Source organism: Anas platyrhynchos, chromosome 20 (assembly GCF_047663525.1).
Source record: "Anas platyrhynchos isolate ZD024472 breed Pekin duck chromosome 20, IASCAAS_PekinDuck_T2T, whole genome shotgun sequence".
NCBI lineage: Eukaryota > Metazoa > Chordata > Aves > Anseriformes > Anatidae > Anas > Anas platyrhynchos.
In genome coordinates, this window is record NC_092606.1 from 7,448,352 (window position 1) to 7,468,613 (window position 20,262).

Sequence of the window (20,262 nt, forward strand, 5' to 3'; positions counted from 1 at the left end):
AAAAAAATGGGATTGGGTTTGTCTAAGGGTGCTTGATCTTATCCTGAAATGGGGGGCAAAACTCTGGCACAGCTGTTGGTCACTTTCCAACTCTTGCACAGAGTCACAGAGGTAGCTAAGTTGGGCCTCATCAGCTGCCAGTCTTTCTTTAAAGCCAAGCAGATTATTTCCTGAAGTCTAGTCAGGTATCTTCCAATCTGTTTTTGAACCAACTTGTCACCTTTTGTTTTTCTGGACTGGGTATACAGTATCCTGAGAGAGGTAGCAAAGGCAATCAGTCATGCAAGCTCCCTACTTACTCTTCCTTTATAATACACACGGGTATTATAACCCAGGGAAGCACTGTATGGGAATGTCTGGCATCAGGTTACCTTGAGCATGTCCTCAGCTGTGTTGCAAAAATACCCTGCATGAGGTGGAGGCCTTGACTCCGTGGGCATTTCCCACTGTTTACAAGACTTAGCTTTTGCTACAGGATTGGCATCTGCATATCTACAGTGTAATCTGATCAGTAGGGAAACAAATTAGCTGCAATTTATGCATCTTGTTTTCTTTAGGATGCAAAAACAAGTTCAGAAACCAGACCTGTCACCTCTGACAGACACAGCCCAGGTCCTTCGCTCACAGGGGAAACCGTCCCTGTGCAGCCAGCCAGGGACTTGCATCTAAATGGGTAGCTGTTCCCAGAGTAGGAAGCATTTTAAAAAAGTTCCCAACCACATCTTTGACTGACGGTCACATGAGGTGAAGAGTCTGGGGTGTGTGTGCATCTGTGTGCGCGTGCCTGAATGAACCCAGAGGCAAATTCAGAGACAGCAGAAAAGCAAAAGCAGCTGGTGATGGAGGAGGCCGATGCCCAGTAGGTACCAGAGGGCTGCAGGGAGGCGGAGGAGGGCAGCTGTTGCTCTTAAATTCAACAATTCGAATTCCTTGAACTGTAAGAAAACAAGGAAGGGAGGCAAGTTGCAAGTAACAACATATTTTTAATGCCTGCTCCTAAGCACTGTACTCTCTCTGGCTGTTTCTCCTGTTCCCCCTGCAGCCCCAGGATGCAGTTCACTTGAACTTGCTGTGAACGCCGTAAATACAGGACACCTGACATCGTATTCATTTACAGTATGTTTATTTCTCAGTGCATTACATGAAAGGTCTTTGGTATTTGTGGGTTCTTGAATACTGTTCCCACTCTGCTCTGTAAGAAAATGCTGAATACAAAACATTCCATATACAGTAACAAAACCCATAGCAAATAAAGAGAAATAGATATCTTGAACAATAACATAGCAATATGAAAACAGATAAGTAACCATGCAAGAGGTGGAACAAACAGGTTGTGTTTACAACAAACATTAGAGCCTGCCATAAATGAATTCATCGTGTCAGAAGAAAGTTATTCTTGCCCTAATTCAGAACGTACACGACTGCAGAATGCTGCATATGGCGTAACGACCAAATGGATGTATAGCTTATTACAATGGGAGAAGCTGGGACCGTTTGCACACATACAAAACACACTGATATAAATAAAAAAATACTGTGTAAAATAACTAGTGAAAAAGTTAACATTTCCTTCTATGGGTGGGAATGTGCTTTGTGGACAATTATAGCACCTTTGAATTGCTTGGTTTCAAAGCAATCACAGAAACGGCAAGTAGTTTAAACCCTATACCAACAAACACCAGAATGGAATGTAGTCTCAAATAACACAGAAGCTGTAAACATGGAAGAGAATGAATTTCCACTAAATTGTATTGAGAAGTAATTCCCGAGGCTGAATGTCTTTTGGAAGCCTTTGTCACAGTGGTTAGGTTCTTACATTAAAATAGTTCATTGCAGGGACTGGGACTGAACCTGAATCCCAGCGCCAAACTTTCAGAAAGCCACCTGTGAGCCATAAGCTCGGCTCCTCTGAAAGCAGCACCCGTTCATGCTACCTGCAGAATTGGATCTGATTTTTACAGCCTGTCCCTGTTCCTGTGGAAGGTGATGGCAAAATTATTGTGGAGTTTGGTGGGAGCAGACGAGGGTTCTTCTATTTTTTTCTTATTTCCCTGGGTCACTATCGATTCTTTACAGTAAGTGCAGGTTGGATACTCTGGAGAGAAGCATTCTCCACCTCCCCCGGAGTACCAGATTGCTGGTGAACATCAGGGTGCACAAACTGCAGCGACTGTCAGTTGTGCAATGTGCTGCTGCTGCTTCTGGTTAGCTCAAGGCAAGGAAAATGCGTTCCTACTACCAGAACTGAGCCAAGTCAAAAACACATTGGAGTTCAAAGAAACATTAAGAATTTCAATGAAGTCTTAGGAAAAAAAAAAAAAAGGAAAACAACACACTATGGTATTGCACAGTATGCATGTAAGATAAAGCACTAAACATTTCATTAAAATATATCTCTAAATGAGCACGCATCTGAAGTAAATCCACTCTCTAAGTTACATAGACATGGCAAGATGCATATATGCCCTGGCTAAAATGAATCTTAGTATCCTGCCTAAGATGGAAAATGTGGTTGGAGTGGTTTGCTTAGGCATGAACATCATTAATGTCAGCATATGAGGCTGTGTTCACCTTTAAAGCGTATTTGAATTGGGACTGCACAAGAGTGTGGTCCAACTGTTGTGTAAGTATCGAGGAATGAAACCCCAGCTGAGAGAGAAAGTCCAGTTGGTGTAATCTAATGTCACCCAAATTAAAGATACAGTACCACATAAAAGAGGGATGTAGCTAAAAAAGCAAGAAGTGTGGGGAGCAAAAAAAATGACATAGCTCATACAGAAAACTGGAAAAATCAATAATTAAAACTGTTGCAACCCAAACCTAACCAATCTTGTGACAGTTAGCTTGGCAGGAATAATTGCAAACAACTTCAATTAAATTTCCCATCATCTTGCCAGTAATTTGTTTTAAATAATTTCTTAATTTAAAAATCCCAAATCCTAGTCACTATGAATGAAGAGAGTACTCATCAACCTAATGCAATAGCTTTGCATTCACGAAGGCAAACTTGGAGGAAGAAAAATTTCTCTTTCAATTCAACATGAAGGCTCCAGAATACCAGGAACATGAAAAAGGCCCCATTGTACTCCTCCAAATTCAACCCTGTAGCTGCAAGAGCAGTGAAACAAATTTTGCTGTTTCCCTGTTTAAAGATTGCTTTGTTTTAATTTAGGTCCTGAAGGGGCCATGAGAAAAGCTTCTTAATGCAGTGAGCACCTCTAGCTTGCACCAACCTGCCCCGCACAGGCATTTACCTTGCACTGTGATTTCTCCTCAGTCTTCAGGGTCTCACCTTCCAATGCCTGCAGGAGGCATAAGGGGATATCTCCCACGTAACGGCCATATGATCAAGACCAAGCTAGTCCCTGTTCAACAAGGAGGTAATCAAGCACTTCTCAGTTCCCACATGGCAATCAGCCTGTAACTGGGGAGACACCTTTTTGTGTGTTTAATTCTTAAATGGGAAGATTATTCCAGGAATGTACCAGTGGCTGCACCAAGTTCAGCTATGCTAAGCAGATGCTCCAAGTCCCCTTCAAACTCTTTCCCACAGGGCAGTGAATGCAGGGATGTGACCTGCTGAACAGCCCCTTCAGTCAGTTGCTGATTGTTGGGAAGTTGAGCTGCTTGTATCTGTGAGCTTGAGGCTGAGACCTGGTTGCCAGCCTTCTCAAAGGCACTGATTAAATTCCACATTGTTTATATACGTGTTGTAATTAGAGGTAGCACTGGACTTAGAGTTACTGCTGGATTTGAAACTCAGACGTGTTCAAGAGACTTTCTCCTCAAAGGATTATGAATACAAGACCACTGCCTGAGCTCAGTAACCTGCTTGACTCAGATGTTTTGACTTGTTTTCTTATCTTCTGACTATATCACACTCAATCTATAATTCAGAGTGCAGGTAGACAAAGGAATACCGGAGCCCAGAGCATCAGCTCTTGGCAAACCTTTGTGTTCACTTCAAAAGTTGGAAGAAAAAAAAAAGTTGGGGAAAGAGAGCACCTGACTATACCTTGCCTTCAACTCCCAAAACTTTTGCAAGGCTTTGGACTTGTTTCTTTGAAATATCCAAAGGAAAACTTGAGTGAGAAACAACGTGAACTACACAGATTTATTGCGAAGCAAGATCCCACCAGTGGCACTGGTCGAGCAGTGTGAGGATTCAAATGCAGGGTAAGTGCATGTACTGCAGCCTTCAAGCCAGCTTATGCCCTGGCTGGTTTTTATTTAGCTGTATAGCAGTAAAAACCTTCTCTATGTGGACAAGTTTCTCTGCTGCCTGCTCAGCATCAACTTGCACCATTTTGCATGTTTTGAGAGGGATGGTTGGATTTCTGAAGAACAGGGCCAAATGAACCCATCTGGTGAATTCACTCATTCAGGAGTAGCCTTTACCCTATTTATTTCTGAAAATATAATGCTCTTCAGAGGAAAGATTTGGATGTTGTGATGTCTTCTGTATATTTACAATGTATACAGAAAGTTAATTTAACGCGTGGCTAATGGGCTGGCAGAGCTCCTTCATTTTAAGGCTCATTTCCAGTGCAGCACGTGCTTCTGTTTTTACCTTAGGATGAGCACTTTGGGCGGTGAGGGTTCCTGAACTCATGGACCATACAGTTGTTGGTCTGCAACAGCTTTTGACAGAAATAATTGTTGGAGTATAGTTCGTCTTTTTCAGCTAGCTGTATCTTGCACTAGGAAGCAGACAGAATGAGACCAATTTACATGACTGACACCATCAAATGAAAACCACAATTTGCTCACTTTTGTTTTGGGTGGAATTTGAAAACTTGGCAGAACAGTTAAAAATATATATACATATAAATAAAGGTAGTACCATCAGTTCTGTTGATTAGTCTTACCCTTTCCAACAAAATTCACTGTCTCCATGAATGACTTGTCCAATTTGGTTTGCACAGCAGGTGCAGTGATTCATTTGTCACTGAAGGGCAGGTCCAGCTTCTTAAACCTGGATGCTGGGACTTTCCCCAAAAACTTGTTATTGCAAAAAGTAAAATGACTTTGTACTTAGCTCCTTAGTGCAAGATAAGCTCTTGACAAGACTAATTCCACAGACTGTGATTTGCTATTACACTGTCTCCACATTCAAATGACAAGGATTTACCCACAGAATAATAAAAAAAAAAAAAAAAGTGAAAATACTTTTCCTTATTGATGTAAAATTAAGAAACTATTGTGAAGTATTTGAAGTATTCTTTTCTGTGAATAGTTATTGCTACGACTTAAATTATTTTTTTCTGGATGTATGCACAAACTGAACACAGTATGGGAAAATTCTTCTGTAATTCCATCATACCTCATACATACTGCTCTAAATTTTCACAGAACAGTCTATACTTATTGAAGATAGAGAGTCAATATACGCCATGAACATTTTCATCAAAAGTCCTTGCTCAGCCTGTCACAAATAAAAATAATGTCATTCACATGCAATCAGCAACATGAAAAGCCAAGATTTTGATGGTAAATTGCAAACAGTAATCTGCATTTTCAGAGTAACAGCTTAAAATGTTCTTTGAATTTTCCAATTTGTTCTTTGCTTAAAAGAAATCCTTGCAGGTGAGACTGCTTTAATGGCCTGTGAAAGTGGTACCTTCAGCTGAAGTCAGCATGACACCACCACATAAAATAAAAGCGGATGCCACCAGCTATACCAACGGACAAGACTAAGGTTTGGCTTCGAGTCTAATGGGATTGAATGTCTCACTCAGTTCAGCAGGGCTTTACTGAAGTGACTTTCAAGGGCTGTGGGGAAACAAGGGGAGGATTAACTGCTGGAGACACAGTCAGGAGGTGTCACTTCTGTAGACAGCTTCTGAGGATACCTGCCACCTGGTATTCCAAAGGCAAAACAACAAAATCAAGAAAAACATTCATAAGACCCTCTCTGAGCTATGGATAAGACATTCCCTGCAATAAGGGCATAGTGTTGGACAGGTAAGGGAATCCAGTTGCCAGCACTACAGCCTCCTACCCACTTCATCTGCACTTAAGCACTGGGATACTGTATCTTTAACTGGTGAACCGGCACGGAGGACACGCAGATGCTCCTACTTCATCCGATTACTTCTCCTTTTGGCTTCACCGTCATCCAGCAGTGAAGAGAGGATCTGGTAGGCTTGTGGCTGCTGGGGTCCTCCACGTTTGATCTTGATGCTGGTTCGCAGAGGGGAGCCCGGGATCACATCTTGTCCAGAGCCTGGCTCAATGGAAGACAAAGAGTCTGTAAGGAGAGAAAGTCACGGGAGAGCACTATTTAAAAGGGGAGGCTAAGGAAAGAGTAAATGGGCCTTTCTGAATGACGCCTCTTCTGGAAGAAGTGTTGTCCCTCCTGGTGTCTTTCCATCCACCAAGGAACTGTGGCTCTACACTTGCTGTCATCATCCTACTCCAATATTAGGCCTTTTCCCTCTGCTCTGTATAAACTCCTCAGGGTAAATACTATTATTGCACACAGCACAGCAGGTCCTGTTCCCGTTTGTCACTCCATTTACAAAGCAGTGTTCTTTTATTGATCATAATCTACCTTGGGCTACAACTACTACTCAGCACTGCCCACAGATTCCTGTTATTGAAGGATAAGGCATTGCCAAGTGGTCACAAGGAAGTGCTGTTCCTGGGGGTGTAAGTACCATTTCACTCCTTGTAAAGGTGCACATTTTGAAAGGCTTGAGCCACCCGAGGCTATAGACAAATTAGCAATAAAACTGGCAATAAATATTAGCTGTCCACTCTCCCAGCATGCCTCGTGTTAACATACACCTCCTCTTTCTACTGCATCCTGCCCTACAAAGCTAAATATACATTTGACTACGGGACACTTTTATTTTCCCAGCAGCTGGCAACAGATGCTGATAGCATGATGCTGCCTCACCCTTTGGAATGCCCCAGTTTCTTTTTCCTTTTGCCTTCAGCACTGGACATGGGTGTGTTTCCCTGCTAAGAGTCCAACCTCACAAGCCAGACACCCAGTTTTGGTTCATTCACATGAGGCAGCATTTCTATTTCAAGGGAGCGCTTGGCTGCAGGAGGATTTGTGCTGTGCTTGCTGGAAATAAACAGTGCCAAACAATCCGGGCTTTCTTGTGTCCTTCTGGGCTGCTCTCTGTAGTTTGCTAGGCCAGATAATCTCAAGCTGCCCCCTCATTGCAGAGCAGAGGTTTGTTTGCTGGTATGTTTTGCCTTGTTGCTTGGGTGGCTGTGGTTTTGGAAACCACGTTGATTGTGAAGTTTCTAGGGAAAATGAGAGCATGCGATTGGCATTTCTGCGTGGGTTTCTAAAGCTGGGTGGAATTGGGCTACCCAGGAACCTGTGGTAAAATTCCTGACACCTATGGTGGGAACCTGACCAGATAGTTGGTGCTGGGTGATTTAAAGTTGTGGTGCTGTTCACTGCAGGGAGGTCTGTGCGCAGGGAAATCCTATTTTGTTATTTTAGATGTTTTCAGTTTTTTATTTATTTTTTAGCCATAGTCACATAAAGGGATGAACACAAGGAAAAAAAAAAAGCCTTACTTTCCGAGTTCTTTTTCTAAGTGGTATTTTTGTAGGGCCTCAATATGTCTTAAGTTAAAGAATGGAACTATTTCAAAAGCACAGAGTAAAAATATAATTACCTATACTGTATTATTGGATAAAAAGGGAACTATTTATATAAAGACATGCAACAGAGGTGCTTAAACATGGCCTAAACTACACTATACAATTAAAGAAACATCCACTTTTTTTGATATACTTACATCAGTATAGAGTATATATATATGGATATAAGTAACTGATCTCCATCCCGAACACTAACAGAAAATACGTATTTGTCAGTAAAAATGGTTTGCTGAAATAGCTGTGTCAAAATAGCAGCACCACATGCCTGGTTGCTGTGGTACTGCCAAATATAATGTATAAAATTGGTAAACAAGGCAGCTCTGCTGGGCAAATTGGTATGTCCCCCAGTTCAAGCCCCAGTGTCTATATAAGCTGCCCAAAGAGCTGGTTTTTTGTTGTTGTTGTTGTTTGGTTGGTTGTTTTTTTTTTTAGTAGTATAAATGAGGTACAAAGAAAAAGACCATGGCGGGCCAGACCCTGGGTCCTGTATCTCTGTGAAATTCACTGACTGTACTTACAGATTAGGTTCCCCTTCCACTCTTACCAGAAGACCATACATGCTGGGCATGGGTTGCTGCCTAGGTAACCTAGTGGGCATCCTCCTGGTACTTCCATCATGTCAAAGCAAACAAGCATAAAAACATCTCTTCCTGCCCTTGGTCTATAAAAATCTGGTGAAAAGCTGAAGCAAACCAGGAGTACTGTAGAGGTAAGGTCAGGGTGACTGCGGTTAAATCATGGGCTCATGATTCATGATTTCCCGAAAAGCTCTTGCTGCTGCTGCCCATTGCTTCTGGAAATAGTACTTTGGGCCTCCAAAAGACACATCTCCATTGAACAATGCAGAGCAGTGCAGAGACACAAGCCAGTTCAGCCACACAGTGTAGCACTCTACAGCAGCACTATTTTCTCTTTCACGTGCCCAATGGCATTTTCATCTGAGCACCGTGCTGGCTCCAGAAGTGGCTGGTGGGCTCTCAAAGCCTGCTGCCTTACTGCACCATAATAGGAGTGCTTTATGGCACTTGCTTAGGAACCTCAGACAGTTTAACTATGAGTTTGCCACATCCATATCCAAAGGCCACTTCGGAATAAAGGTGGATGCTGATCTGAAGGAAGGTGTGGTAGCAACTCGATTTTACAAGCAAGGCCAGGAAGGAGGTTCCACATCTGTTGCAATGTGAAAAGTGCCGTGGGACTTAGTTAGAAATGCTCAGCTTAGTGCCAAAGAACAAGCTTGTTTCTCAAAGGCTGGGATAGTAGCTCCAAGTAGTAGTATTTTGCCACTGCTGTGTTTCTGAAGGGAAGAAATTGGCACAGCAACTTTAGCAGCTGTGCAAGACTTGAACCTCAAGTGGCACGAAGGGAGAAGGCTGACCTGTGATGACTGCATGGCCCCACACTGGTTAAGGGGAGAAAACACTTAAGGGGTGATGCCAAGTCCTGCAGCAGTGATGGGAGAGCAAATAGCCTCAACAGAAAACTTACATTCTATTTGAACAAGGAACGTGTGAGACTTTCTTTAACTGTGATTGAGAAAATAGGTTTTATGTAAGTTGTAATGGCAAGACCTTCACGAATCATTTGTTTTCTGGGTAACCTGCAGCACTGTTAGGGCTTTCTCTGTAAACTACAGAGCTATACCAGGCAAGAGCCTCAGTGGTATTAAGGTGACTTAGAAGACAGTATTAACAGCATTAAAAGATCTTGGCTAACAACCTGAACAAGCACCTCCCTGAGATGCTGGTAGATGATCATGGGTGCAGCATGGATTAAGACACTGTTCACTCTAAACTGTAAATAAAAATTATCACAGGGGAGTCATTTCATCTGCTGGGGTAAAGCCAGAGTAACTCGGGCAGGTGGTGGAGGCTGTAGGTCCTCAACAGTTGCAAGCATCCTTTAAGTCATGCTGGGTACCTAGTTTTGAGAAGGCTGCTTAAATAGATACCAGACAGCTTTTGACATTGACAGAGAGCTTAGGAGACTGGGAGGATCATCATCAAGCAGCTGCCTGAATAGAGTCCCGCTTGTCTCGAAAAGAAAACTTTAGCCATGCTTACCATGAATTCCTATCATGTGCTCAAGAATCAATACCCTCTCAGCTAAAATCTTCAGAGCTTCTCGAAGTTGTTGAACACCTTCCCCCTGCAAGAAGGAAAAGAAAACTAACATCAGTATGTGTGTGCAGAATAGGCTTCTTGTTCATGATGTTGGCTGAGTAACACCAAACTATGCAGTGTGAATGCTTAAAAAAAAAAAAGAGAAGTAGTAAAAAGTGAGATAAGCTGCAAGGATTAAGTTGGAATGCAGGAGAAATTCATATTTATAGAAAATCTCCTCAGTTATACCCCACACTTGCAGAGCCTCTGGCTCAAAGCCAAACTTTTCACTTTGGTTCGTGTTCTTGCAATGGGCCAAACGCAGGGTGTAGATCTGTGTCAAACCATTACACCAGGCAGCTTATGTTAATAACTACCTGGCCGACCAACTGCACTACCTGGAAAACAGGTTTTGCTCTCCTCTGACATTTACTCTGAACGTCAGGGAGTTACTTGGGCTTTCCCTTCATTGGGACACCAGGAAACTGTTTGGCAAGCACCATCCTGTTGTTGCCTTATAAACTGGAACAGTGGCGTGTATGCCCATCCTGACGGGCTTCATGCTGCTCCTCTTCAAGTTCCTAGGTTGGCCACGTGCTGTCTGAGCCTGGTCACTTACTTTTACATATGCTCAAACTGTATTTCATTGCCCATGTTGTCTTAGATATGGGCTTGAAGGGACAGATGGATGCTGGGGAGTATTTTAGGGTGGGAGAGCAGCAATGTGAGAACTCCAACTCTCTGCACATCCAATTTCATCTCTTCTGGGAGGCTGTTGCTGTGCAGTGAAACAGGGCAGCCTTTCCCTACCTTGTAGCAGCTCTGTGTGGGATAACAAGCACTAGAGATTGAGGAGGTGTTCAGCATGCATGGTGAGGAGAGCAGCTGACAATATGGCCAAGCAAACCACAAAGACCTGGCTTTCTAGCATGCAGTAAGGTGAAAGCCAAGGGTCACATAATTTCTGCTGCACTTTTATGACAGGACCCTTGTCCCTCTCAAACCAGCCCAACAGAGGGAATGTGGTTAAAAGACAGTAAAGAGATAAAAAGTTAAAAAAAAAAAAAAAGGCAAAACAAAACAGTAGAAATACATGCTTACATCAGCACCTTTATCCCCTTCCTCACCCTTCTTGCCTGGTTCACCCTAAAAGAAACAAGAAAGAGAAATTTGTCTCCATGTGACTGAGGATGCTGTCCAGGATTACTTGTATCCCTTCCCTCCAAAGGAACAAATTAAAGGCAGAAGAGTTGAAGCAGCAGCAAACAAACTGACTGCCTGGCACTTCATGAGCTCTGTCCTGGCTCCCACCAGCGTCCCAGCAGGTCCCCCCCTATTTCTGACATCGATGAACTTGGCTGGGGGTGGCCAGGCTGCAGGAGGGGCTCACTGCCATGGCCTGGCCCTGCCACAAATCTCAGCGAGCAACGTCTTAGGCCACAACACTGAGATAAAAACACCGTTCCCCTCCCCCAAACATGCATAGGCACATCTTTGATTTAGACCCTAAAAATCCTCCATTCTGCTTTCATTAATTAGTCATATCACTTTCTGCCTCTGAAGATGCTCATTAAGCTTTTCTTGAACAAAGATCCCTACGTGCTGTGAACATCGGGCTGATGTTCCCCCTAACCAGGAAGTTCGTGCGTTTCCCAAAGAACAAAAGACACGAAGAGATTAAACCACAAGCTAAACATAGAGGAAAAGCCTAACAAATTGCTGCATAAAACAGAGTGGAAATGCCTGGGCTCCTCAGACTTGTTTGACATCCTTGAGATATTTGCAAAGCAGGGAGTGGGGATGGGAGGCAGAACTGAAGAAAAGGCTGTGGGAGTTGCACAAAATGATGAGCTGGAATTAAGGAAGGGTGAAGAGAAACCTCACAGCGAAACGAGCAGCTCTCTGGATGCTGCCAGTCAAAACAACCAACTTGCTCTACTTGCTCACTTGCAGCCAACCTTCAACACCACTGGCGTGTTTGCACGCTAGCCACAGGTGCCTGTGCAGACCTCTCCTGCGTGTGTCTGTTCAGCTATCGCCAAGGAATCATTTGGCCAAGTCTCTTAATCTCATTAAAGGATTTCCAGCTCAGCTTGGCAGATCAAGGTGCAAGAGGGCGTTGAGAGCAGCTGATGCACTTTGGGCTAACCGTGCCCACCTTTGGGCTCTGCTACTGCCAGGACCCTCACAGGGCAGGGAGGAGGCTTCTGTCTGCCAAGCTGTGGCTGGAGGGGGATCTGCAAGCACGTCTCTGTTGGTGTGATGCCTTCATGACCACTGCTTTCCACCTCTGGAGAGCAGGACTCGAGTCACCAGTCCTTTCCTCCACTTTATGCCACTGACTGCCCTGTCGACAACATACCACTAGCAGAAGCCAGCCAGGTAAGTCTGCGGAGCAGAGCTGCTAGCTTGCTGTGCGCTGTGCAGTCTCTCTCTAAGAGAGCCTAGAGCCAGCATTCTCCCCACCTAACTAAATCAATGGGAATCTGTCTGCTCTGTCCTCTGTGATGACTTTTTATGACTGACTTCTGGCTCTGGGACCAAGCCCCCAAGCTGGCAGGGCACCAGCTCCATCCCTTGAAGCACCCAAGGTGACGAAACCCATCAGATCGGTCTGATGCACTCTGCATTTCAGTGCTATGCCTAACACACAGGAAGTGTACGTTTCATTTGCAGAGCAACACTAAGGTAAGGCTTCCTATTGAGCAAATCTCTGAGCTGGAGACAGCTGACCTGGTTGTTGTGTCTGAGAGAGCTGGCTGAACCAGCTGCAGTCCAGCTAGGTGGTGTTTATGGTGCCAGGTGTGCCAGGCAGGCACCAAAACCATCTGAGTCTTGCACACACCCGCAAGTGCATCACTTACAGGAAATCCCTTAATGCCCCTCTCTCCAGTCAGACCTGCTTGCCCCTGTTGGAAATAAAGTAAGTGTCATTAGGAGATATTTTGCCATTTGACAAGAACATAGTGTCATTTCTACTAGTGGAATTAAGATGGCTTAATGAAAAACCTTACACTTGGGATAATATGGAAAAAAAAATATCCTTTCCCTTGACATTATCACTTAAAGACAGCAAAAGAGGGTCATGGTTTTCTGTCAAGCATCAGCTCCAAATCCTATCACACTTTGGAGAAGTTTGACTCAATACAGAGCTACTCCGCTCAATACCCTCTCAGTAAGATGATTAGCAATTTTTTTGAACTTTACAGCAGTCAGTTACATTATAGCAGGAAGGAATTTGGCTGGAGATTTGTTTCTTACAACGCTACAGCATTCTTCTCTCTAGTAAAACGGACAGGCTGATGCTGCCCAGACAGCAAACAGAGCCCAGGACTCCCACCGAGCGCTGATTTAATCTGCCTCCTGCTCACACACATCCCCCTGTTAACCCCAGCCGCTACTGATCAAAACACACATAAGGAATTTTGGTTGATTTGTTTCTTTTTTTCTGTTGTGCTAATTTTCACATTGTTCTCAGTGCTTCATCTTCTTTTTCTTTTTGTAAAACTGAAGCACTTTGGAATGGTGTGTGTTGGTGTGGGGTGGGATGAAATGCCATCAAACCGAGCAGCTTTTTTCTCCCTGTTTTCCTCCATAGCTTTAGTTTCCCACCCTGGGGCAGGGCAGAATCACTGACCAGGAGAAGACTTATAGATTATTTTGTGAGAAAGCAGGAGCAGGAGAAGAGGAGGCAAAATTTAAAAGCATCTTTAGAAATCTATTGATGAAACAACCACGTATTTAACCTGGCTCTTCTTCCCTAAACACACACAGAAACAAACCCATCCTTTTGTTCCTAAAAAACTATCTAGCTGGCGGCAGCTTTTTGTAGCATTTGCCAAAAAAGGGAGAGCTGCTTTTTTCTTCTGTCCATCCAACCACTGCTTTGTGTAACACAAATGGGCCTCGGGCATCTCAGAACCATTACCGGGGAGCCCTGTGCAGCACACAGCTACCAGCGCTACACAAAGGCCCACATCGACACCAGGAGCACCAGGAGGAAAGCCCAGTTCCTCAGGTGCTCTGAGCACCTTCAAAGGAAAATGCTCAGATTCTGCACTGGAGGGAGTAAGGGCTGCAGAAAAGCACAGGCAGGCAGCAAAGCACAGAGCGGAGACATAACAACACGCTGAAAATACATAAACAGGCTGTGCTCTGTGTCCAGGAGGAACAGAGAAGGATGTTATCAGCTTAAAGTGGATCAAAGGATATTTAGGCTGAACGTTAGAAATATCTTTCATCCCAGGCCCTCAAGACCTGTACCTCTGAAGACTGCCTGGAGATGATGTGGTGCATCCCTCACTGGCACTGTTTAAGAATACGATGAACAGAGGCTGATCGCAAGCAGCACGCACATAGATGTGCCATCCCGGGGATGTGCTCAGACTGCTTCAGGTCTCTTCTACATCTGTTCTCTCTGAGATTAAGCAGGAAGAATGTATAATAACATTTTCTCATACCTCAATAGATATTGTCAACCCTCCTCTGCTTTTCTTTGCAGCTGCACAGCTCCTCCGCTCTGTGTAAAGCTAGCCCTAATTTGTATCCACCAAACCCAAATTGCAGCATGTAGTTGTCAAAACCAGCATTCAAATCCACACTCACAAAAGACAAAAAGCATACAGAACATCCTACAGAAATTCTGCCAGAAAAAGCTATCAGCTTTGCTTTGCATGCTAACAAAGAAAGGACAGGAAATAGAATTCACTTTTTCTATTTAGCAAGGCATTGTGATACTTGAAAATCTCATTTGTCCCAAACCTAGAAGGAGAGTTACAATTCTGAATATCTACAAGGGGAGAATGAAATCAGAGTCTAAAGCATGCACCTGTACTGAACAGACACAGTGCAACACAGCTTTTGGTTCAAAGGAAGTATAGTGATAGTCCTAGCAATATGGCTGAGCACAAACTAAAGCACAATGTTAAATAAATCACTGAGGAAGAGCTCTTATCAGTTTCCTGGATGGAAACTTGATGCTTTGTCATATACCGTGCTTTTTTCTTTTTCTTCTTTTTTTTTTTTTCTTTTCATTTCTTTCCTTTTTTTTCTTTTTAAATTGAAAATTAGCATCTAATGGTAATGAGCTGTAGTAGCTACCCATTATGAAATCTCATCAGTTAAGGTTTTAGTCTCGGATAGAACCTTAAATTCTTGTTCCAGAATGCATCAGAGACTGATCTATTAGTGAAGCAAATAAATGCCTGAAGTGGATGATCTGCACAAGGAAATTGTTATTAAAATAATACTGTCACTTAAAATGGTCTCTATCTTTCAGGTGGCTGTAGGTGATTTTTTTATGTAAGAGCAGGAACAAAGCACCCCACAAAAATGTGCGAAGATACTCAAATAAAACTGAGCTTTTTGGAAGTCTGTGCACTCCACCCTCAGATATCCACTTCTCCTCGACATGAAGTGCTGCAGGTGAAACAAGCCACCTGGGCCCTGCTCGCCTTGCACACAGCCTGGATGGAGGAATGTAACCTAAGTCTGTCACTAGCTATTCTCATGAATTTGGGAAGTCATCACATTGGAGTTAACCTGTTTGTATTTGCCTTTCTTAGCTCTTTCAGACTTCCCTCTGCCTTTTGAATTGGAAGAACAGAAATGAAGGAGAAAAGGAGACGCTGTCAGATGGGGGAAGCCCATCACCCACAGCCACCCACTGCAGACAGTGACCCCCACACTCACCTCCATCTATTGACGTGGCAGTGAAAGTGGCACTTGGAAGAACGGGGAATTTGTTTCCTACAGCACAAGGCTGTGCCTGTGTAGCCACCGCTCCAGACACATCATTTTACAGGTACCAGCCAACATTTTTATTCTCCATTTTTCTTTAATGCTTTGACTTTGTTCCACACTAGGGTCTTAGCAATGCTCCACAGTCCATCTGTGCCCACTGCTACATTTGGCAGATCTAATTGCTGAATGAGCCTCCACCATGTACTAAGTTCTCAGATGATTTTGTGTGCCTAGTGTTCTGTGAGGCAATTTCAAAGACCATGGCCTTTTGGAGAGTAAGCTTAAAAGAAACAGCTGTAGGCCTAAGCGCCATCTGAAACCCTTCCTGGTGCTGAATGCTGGACTGAGAATCTGACATAGATATATCCTGCTTAGGTTTTTCTCCAGTGTTCCCTAAGCTTCACCTGTTTGGAAATAAATTCAAACAGCCCTTCTTGCTACAGTCATTAGCACTTCAAGGCCCATCAAAGACTGAGGTATAGCACATTTTCTAAACATATTAAGAGCATCATTTAACCTGGGGAATGGCTTTGGTTCAGGAAAAGTCTGATGAGCTTTTACCGTGTTACTGTCACAGATGGAAGAAGTCAGACCATCTAACATACTCCAGACTAAAGAGCTTTGGTTGGCAGAAGAAAGCTGGCTTCTGCCAGGCTGAATATTCCTTGGATTTACTACCTGCATCTCTTTAAGGAACACCAGACTCTGTGCAAGCAATTCAACCTTTTATCTGTTCAGTAACCCCTCATCTTGTTTTTTTCCAGAAGACCTAGAAACTCTGCATTTAGATTTGGCCATGGCTGCAGTCCCATGGAAACTGAAAGACCTGTTGTATGTGATTTCTAAGGCATTAACCCAGATCCTGCTGGGAATCAATCCACTATGTAAAACCTTACTCTCTCTCCTCGGTCTCCTTTGGAGCCTTTTGGCCCGGGTTGTCCTGGAGAGCCTGGTAAGCCCTAGAAGAGATGCAGAACAAGGAGAAATTAACTCATATCATGAATTCTTTATGAAGATGTAGTGAAAACATTTCCCGGTGATCCTCAGCTCCTGAAAACCTCATATACCCTTTAAATGATTGGGCTGGATTCTCTTTTGCCCTCAAGCAGCAACAATGGAAGCTCATTTTGCAGATATTCCGAGCACTATATTTTCTGCATATCCCCTCTCTTTGGGTCTTTTAATGAACTGCATGCTACTGATGTAGCATTTTTTAAGGGGTCAGTGTGACAGGATAGTTCTCGTTCTCAGTGACTGAGAAGAAATTAATAAACAGATGGTATGGTTGGCCTAAAAATCCCCACTACTTTCCTCCTCTTCATAATTGCCTCAGTGGGTGGCATGAGTAAGCATACATACCTGAAAATTAATTGGATTGTGCAGTGGAAATTATTTTGAAGCGATTCACTCACCCTAATAAACAATTTTCAAATTAAGCCCAATCTCTACTAATAATTTTGCTCCCTGGGTTGAATAAATCTATAAAGCAAGTCACCAATGGATAAGAAGGGCATTGTCTCCAGACTTCCACTAATTGAACTGCTTGGCAAAAATATATCCAAATTCTTAAATTACACACCCAGTGAAGCCACGGGTATAAACCAGGCAGGAAGAGCACAACATTGTTTGTTTATATTCTGCATGTCAGTTCCGCATGACCATATGCAAGATGCTTTTTTCCACCTCAAGTGACTTGCACATCTCCTTGGAGACTGCAGCAAAAGAGCCCCATGCTCCACACCAGACAGCTGGCGATTTAAGCCAACCTGCTTAACAACAGCCCCCAGACAGCACCAGCAGCCAGAGAAATGGGCTGTCTAGGCACAGCTGCAAGGAGCCTCATCATCTGGTTATGCAGCTCAACAAGATCAGGGACTAAAGGAGGAGCATTCTCCCAGCTTAGAATCAGAGATTCATAGAATATCCGAGTTGGAAGGGGCCCAAAAAGATCATCAAATTTAGATCCTGGGTCCCCAAAGCATGCAGCTTCAGCTGGGAGGCAGCAGTGCTCCCCATTAACACGTTGCTCCTTGCCTGCAGTCAATCCTCCCCAGAAATTCAAGCCTTGATTTAGGAGGTTAACTAGAGCTGGCAAATGAGATAGGGCACAAACCAGACTTAGCCCCATGCCAAACACAGAGCATGAACAGAGCTCAAGTGCCCATAAGTAACCTTTGCACTTGACAGCTCTCAACACTGAATTTTACTATACATTTACAGAGGGAAGCTCAAGAACACTGAATTAAACAAATCTGTTGTAAAAAATAAAAAAATTATAAAGCATGCTGCATGTGGAAAGCCAGACTCTATTACAGAACCTATTTATGAATTGCGAATTACCTTATATTTAATCACGTTAAACTGCAACCGTCATTTTGCTGCCAATTTTCCCACTGTGTTCATATCTATCTGGAGTTTCTCACCGTTCTCCAGAGCATTCACTAATTGAAATGATTCTGCTACACTGGCAAAATTTCACTAACCTGCTCTCCGTTGCTTCTTCAAAGTGATTAATAAATACATAGTAAAAGTCTCCTTTCTCTAATTTCTAGCAATCCCAAACCTGTCATATCAGGATCTGAGTTACATCCATCGTCTAAATTACTTAACCTTTCCCTCTCTTCTGTTCTCTTCAGTCACTTCATCTCCTTAGTCAGGTCAGATACCTTTGAAATATTTGATGTCACTGGTTTACGTCCACAGTAAGAAACATCCTTCCCCAAACTGGAGTCCCCTTGTATCAGCCAGCCACCATTTGGAGCAGCTTGGCAGTTCATTATTCATCATAATTTCTTTTCTTTTAACCTTTTTTTTCATCCATATGAATACTTTGCCCTTCTATCATAAATTCTTTTTAGTGAGGTTATCACACTCCAAGTTTATCTTCCCCACCACAAATTTTTATCAATATCTAATCAATCAAATTGATCTCAATTTGTGATGTTTTTTATTGGATGGAAAGTGCTATTTCCAAAAAATTAGGCTTAAGAAATTCACTTTGGTGAAATGGCGAATTCTCATTGATACATTTTTATCCTTTTTATGTGTTCCACAGGAAACACAGTATTTTTCTATCACAGTTTTAGTAAAGCCTATGTCAAATCCTTTGCATCAACTCAGGCTACAGTAAAACATTTTGACAGAGTAACAGCAAGATGTGTTGTTATGATTAAGGGAAAGCCTGGGAAGTGCAACCATTTCAACTTCTTATCCTACTTCAGGATGAAAAACAGGTATTAAAATCACAGAATTTCACTGGGACCAAGACATCAGGTCCAAGATTCATAAAGTACTCGCTCTCTTTCAGCGATGAGAGGATTTTTCACACCTAACGCCCCCCTCTCCCCCACAGCCCCAAAGCACTAAAACTCTTACTTGTGATCCAGGGACTCCGATGGGTCCTGGGGGCCCTTTGGGTCCTGATGCGCCTGGCGGCCCTGGTGGGAATCAGCATTTGAGACAAGTTTAAGGAGACTTGGAAGGACCCTGAATTCCAAACACATGCACTGCCTTTCATTGTTCTTCATCTCTCAATGGGTGAGAGCCATTCGTCGGTCACAGGACTACAGCACAAGCGCTTCATCATACACCGGGTTCCTGGACACCCCCATCCTGCTATAATACATCCCTATGCCCTAGGGAAGACCCTAGAGCTCTGGGAAGAAGAAAAGGTGAAAATAGGGCAGGAAGGATGTCAGCAACGTGTTGCATTTCCATTGCTTAAAATAAAAACTCTTTAGAAATCTTAAACCAGACCCATGAAACAGCTCCATCAGAGCAAACTGCTCTAGCTGCTGTTTCTGAAATGGAGGGGGTCCTGTAGGTGGAAAGTCTGCAAGTTGCTGGCTCCCTGGTTTTGTCAGAACGTTGACGATGAACATGAAGGAGCCAGGGTTTGGACACAGCATGAACAGGAGACCAACTGTGGCAAAACAAAGTGCTCTTTTGGTCTTTGCATGCTTACTCCAGTGGCAAGAAATTCATTTTAAATCTGTTCCACAGAAGTGGTTGCTTCCAGGCCATGTCAAACACTGCCTAAACAGGTCAAATTGTTTTATACAGTCATGAAACAGATTCATTCCTTTCGGAAAAACGATTATATTCCAACAGTAGCTGTTAAATTGTACCTGCAAATGGGAGACAGGGTATTTGCTTAGTCTGAACTTAGCAATACTCCTCTCTGCTTTAGCTGTCACAACCCTTGAGATGAAACAATGTGGACATTGCACACAAAGTACAGCTGAATCAGCCTCAATCATTAATGCCCCATACAAACGCTTAAGTCAGAGAATAAAGGATCTGAAGGATAAATGAAAGGCCCTCATAATGAAGGGAAAAGCCTTCTCTGCGACTGATGGGAGTTCACTCCTAAATATGCATCATACAGGGAAGTGCTGATGTTTGCAGGAACATTATCATTTAAGCCACCCATCAGCACTGAGAAACAGAAGACTTGCTGCTAAATTTTCATCCCAGCTTCTGAGCTCAGTTACGCTGGTGCAAATCTGGAATGGCTCAAAACAGATCCAAAGTTTGCATAGATATCACTGAAGACAGCTGCCCAGATCCTGCTCAGTAGAGCTCCACAGCAACAGGACAGGATTGCACCAGCAGTGAGAACAGCTCTGCTCTCACAGAGGAATTCACTGGACAACCCATTCTTAGGGACACTCCAACAATTCCCTTCTCAGGATGTGCCCTGCCAAAGCAGTAAGGAATTGTTATAAAGTTAAAAAAATAGAAAATCTGCTGCTATCCACAGATAAGAACTGGTTACTTCTTGCCACCC

At 43.3% G+C, this 20,262-nt stretch overlaps 1 protein-coding gene across 11 annotated transcripts in view; it reads right to left on the reverse strand.

The window, feature by feature from the left end:
- Positions 1–1,106: 1,106 nt before the first annotated feature.
- COL26A1 (collagen type XXVI alpha 1 chain) overlaps positions 1,107–20,262 on the reverse strand; it is a 187,794-nt gene continuing 168,638 nt past the window's right edge. For 8 of the 11 annotated variants that reach the window (XM_072026079.1, XM_038165748.2, XM_072026080.1 and 5 more), the window contains 6 exons: positions 18,849–18,910; positions 16,370–16,432; positions 12,596–12,640; positions 10,833–10,877; positions 9,693–9,777; positions 1,107–6,250 (listed from right to left, as the gene is read on the reverse strand). In XM_072026079.1, coding sequence (XP_071882180.1) covers positions 6,078–6,250; positions 9,693–9,777; positions 10,833–10,877; positions 12,596–12,640; positions 16,370–16,432; positions 18,849–18,910 — 473 coding nt within the window. In that variant the 3' untranslated portion in view covers positions 1,107–6,077. The remainder of the gene's footprint in view (positions 6,251–9,692; positions 9,778–10,832; positions 10,878–12,595; positions 12,641–16,369; positions 16,433–18,848; positions 18,911–20,262) is intronic. The other 3 variants (XM_038165746.2, XM_072026078.1, XM_038165747.2) reach the window with 3 other exon arrangements.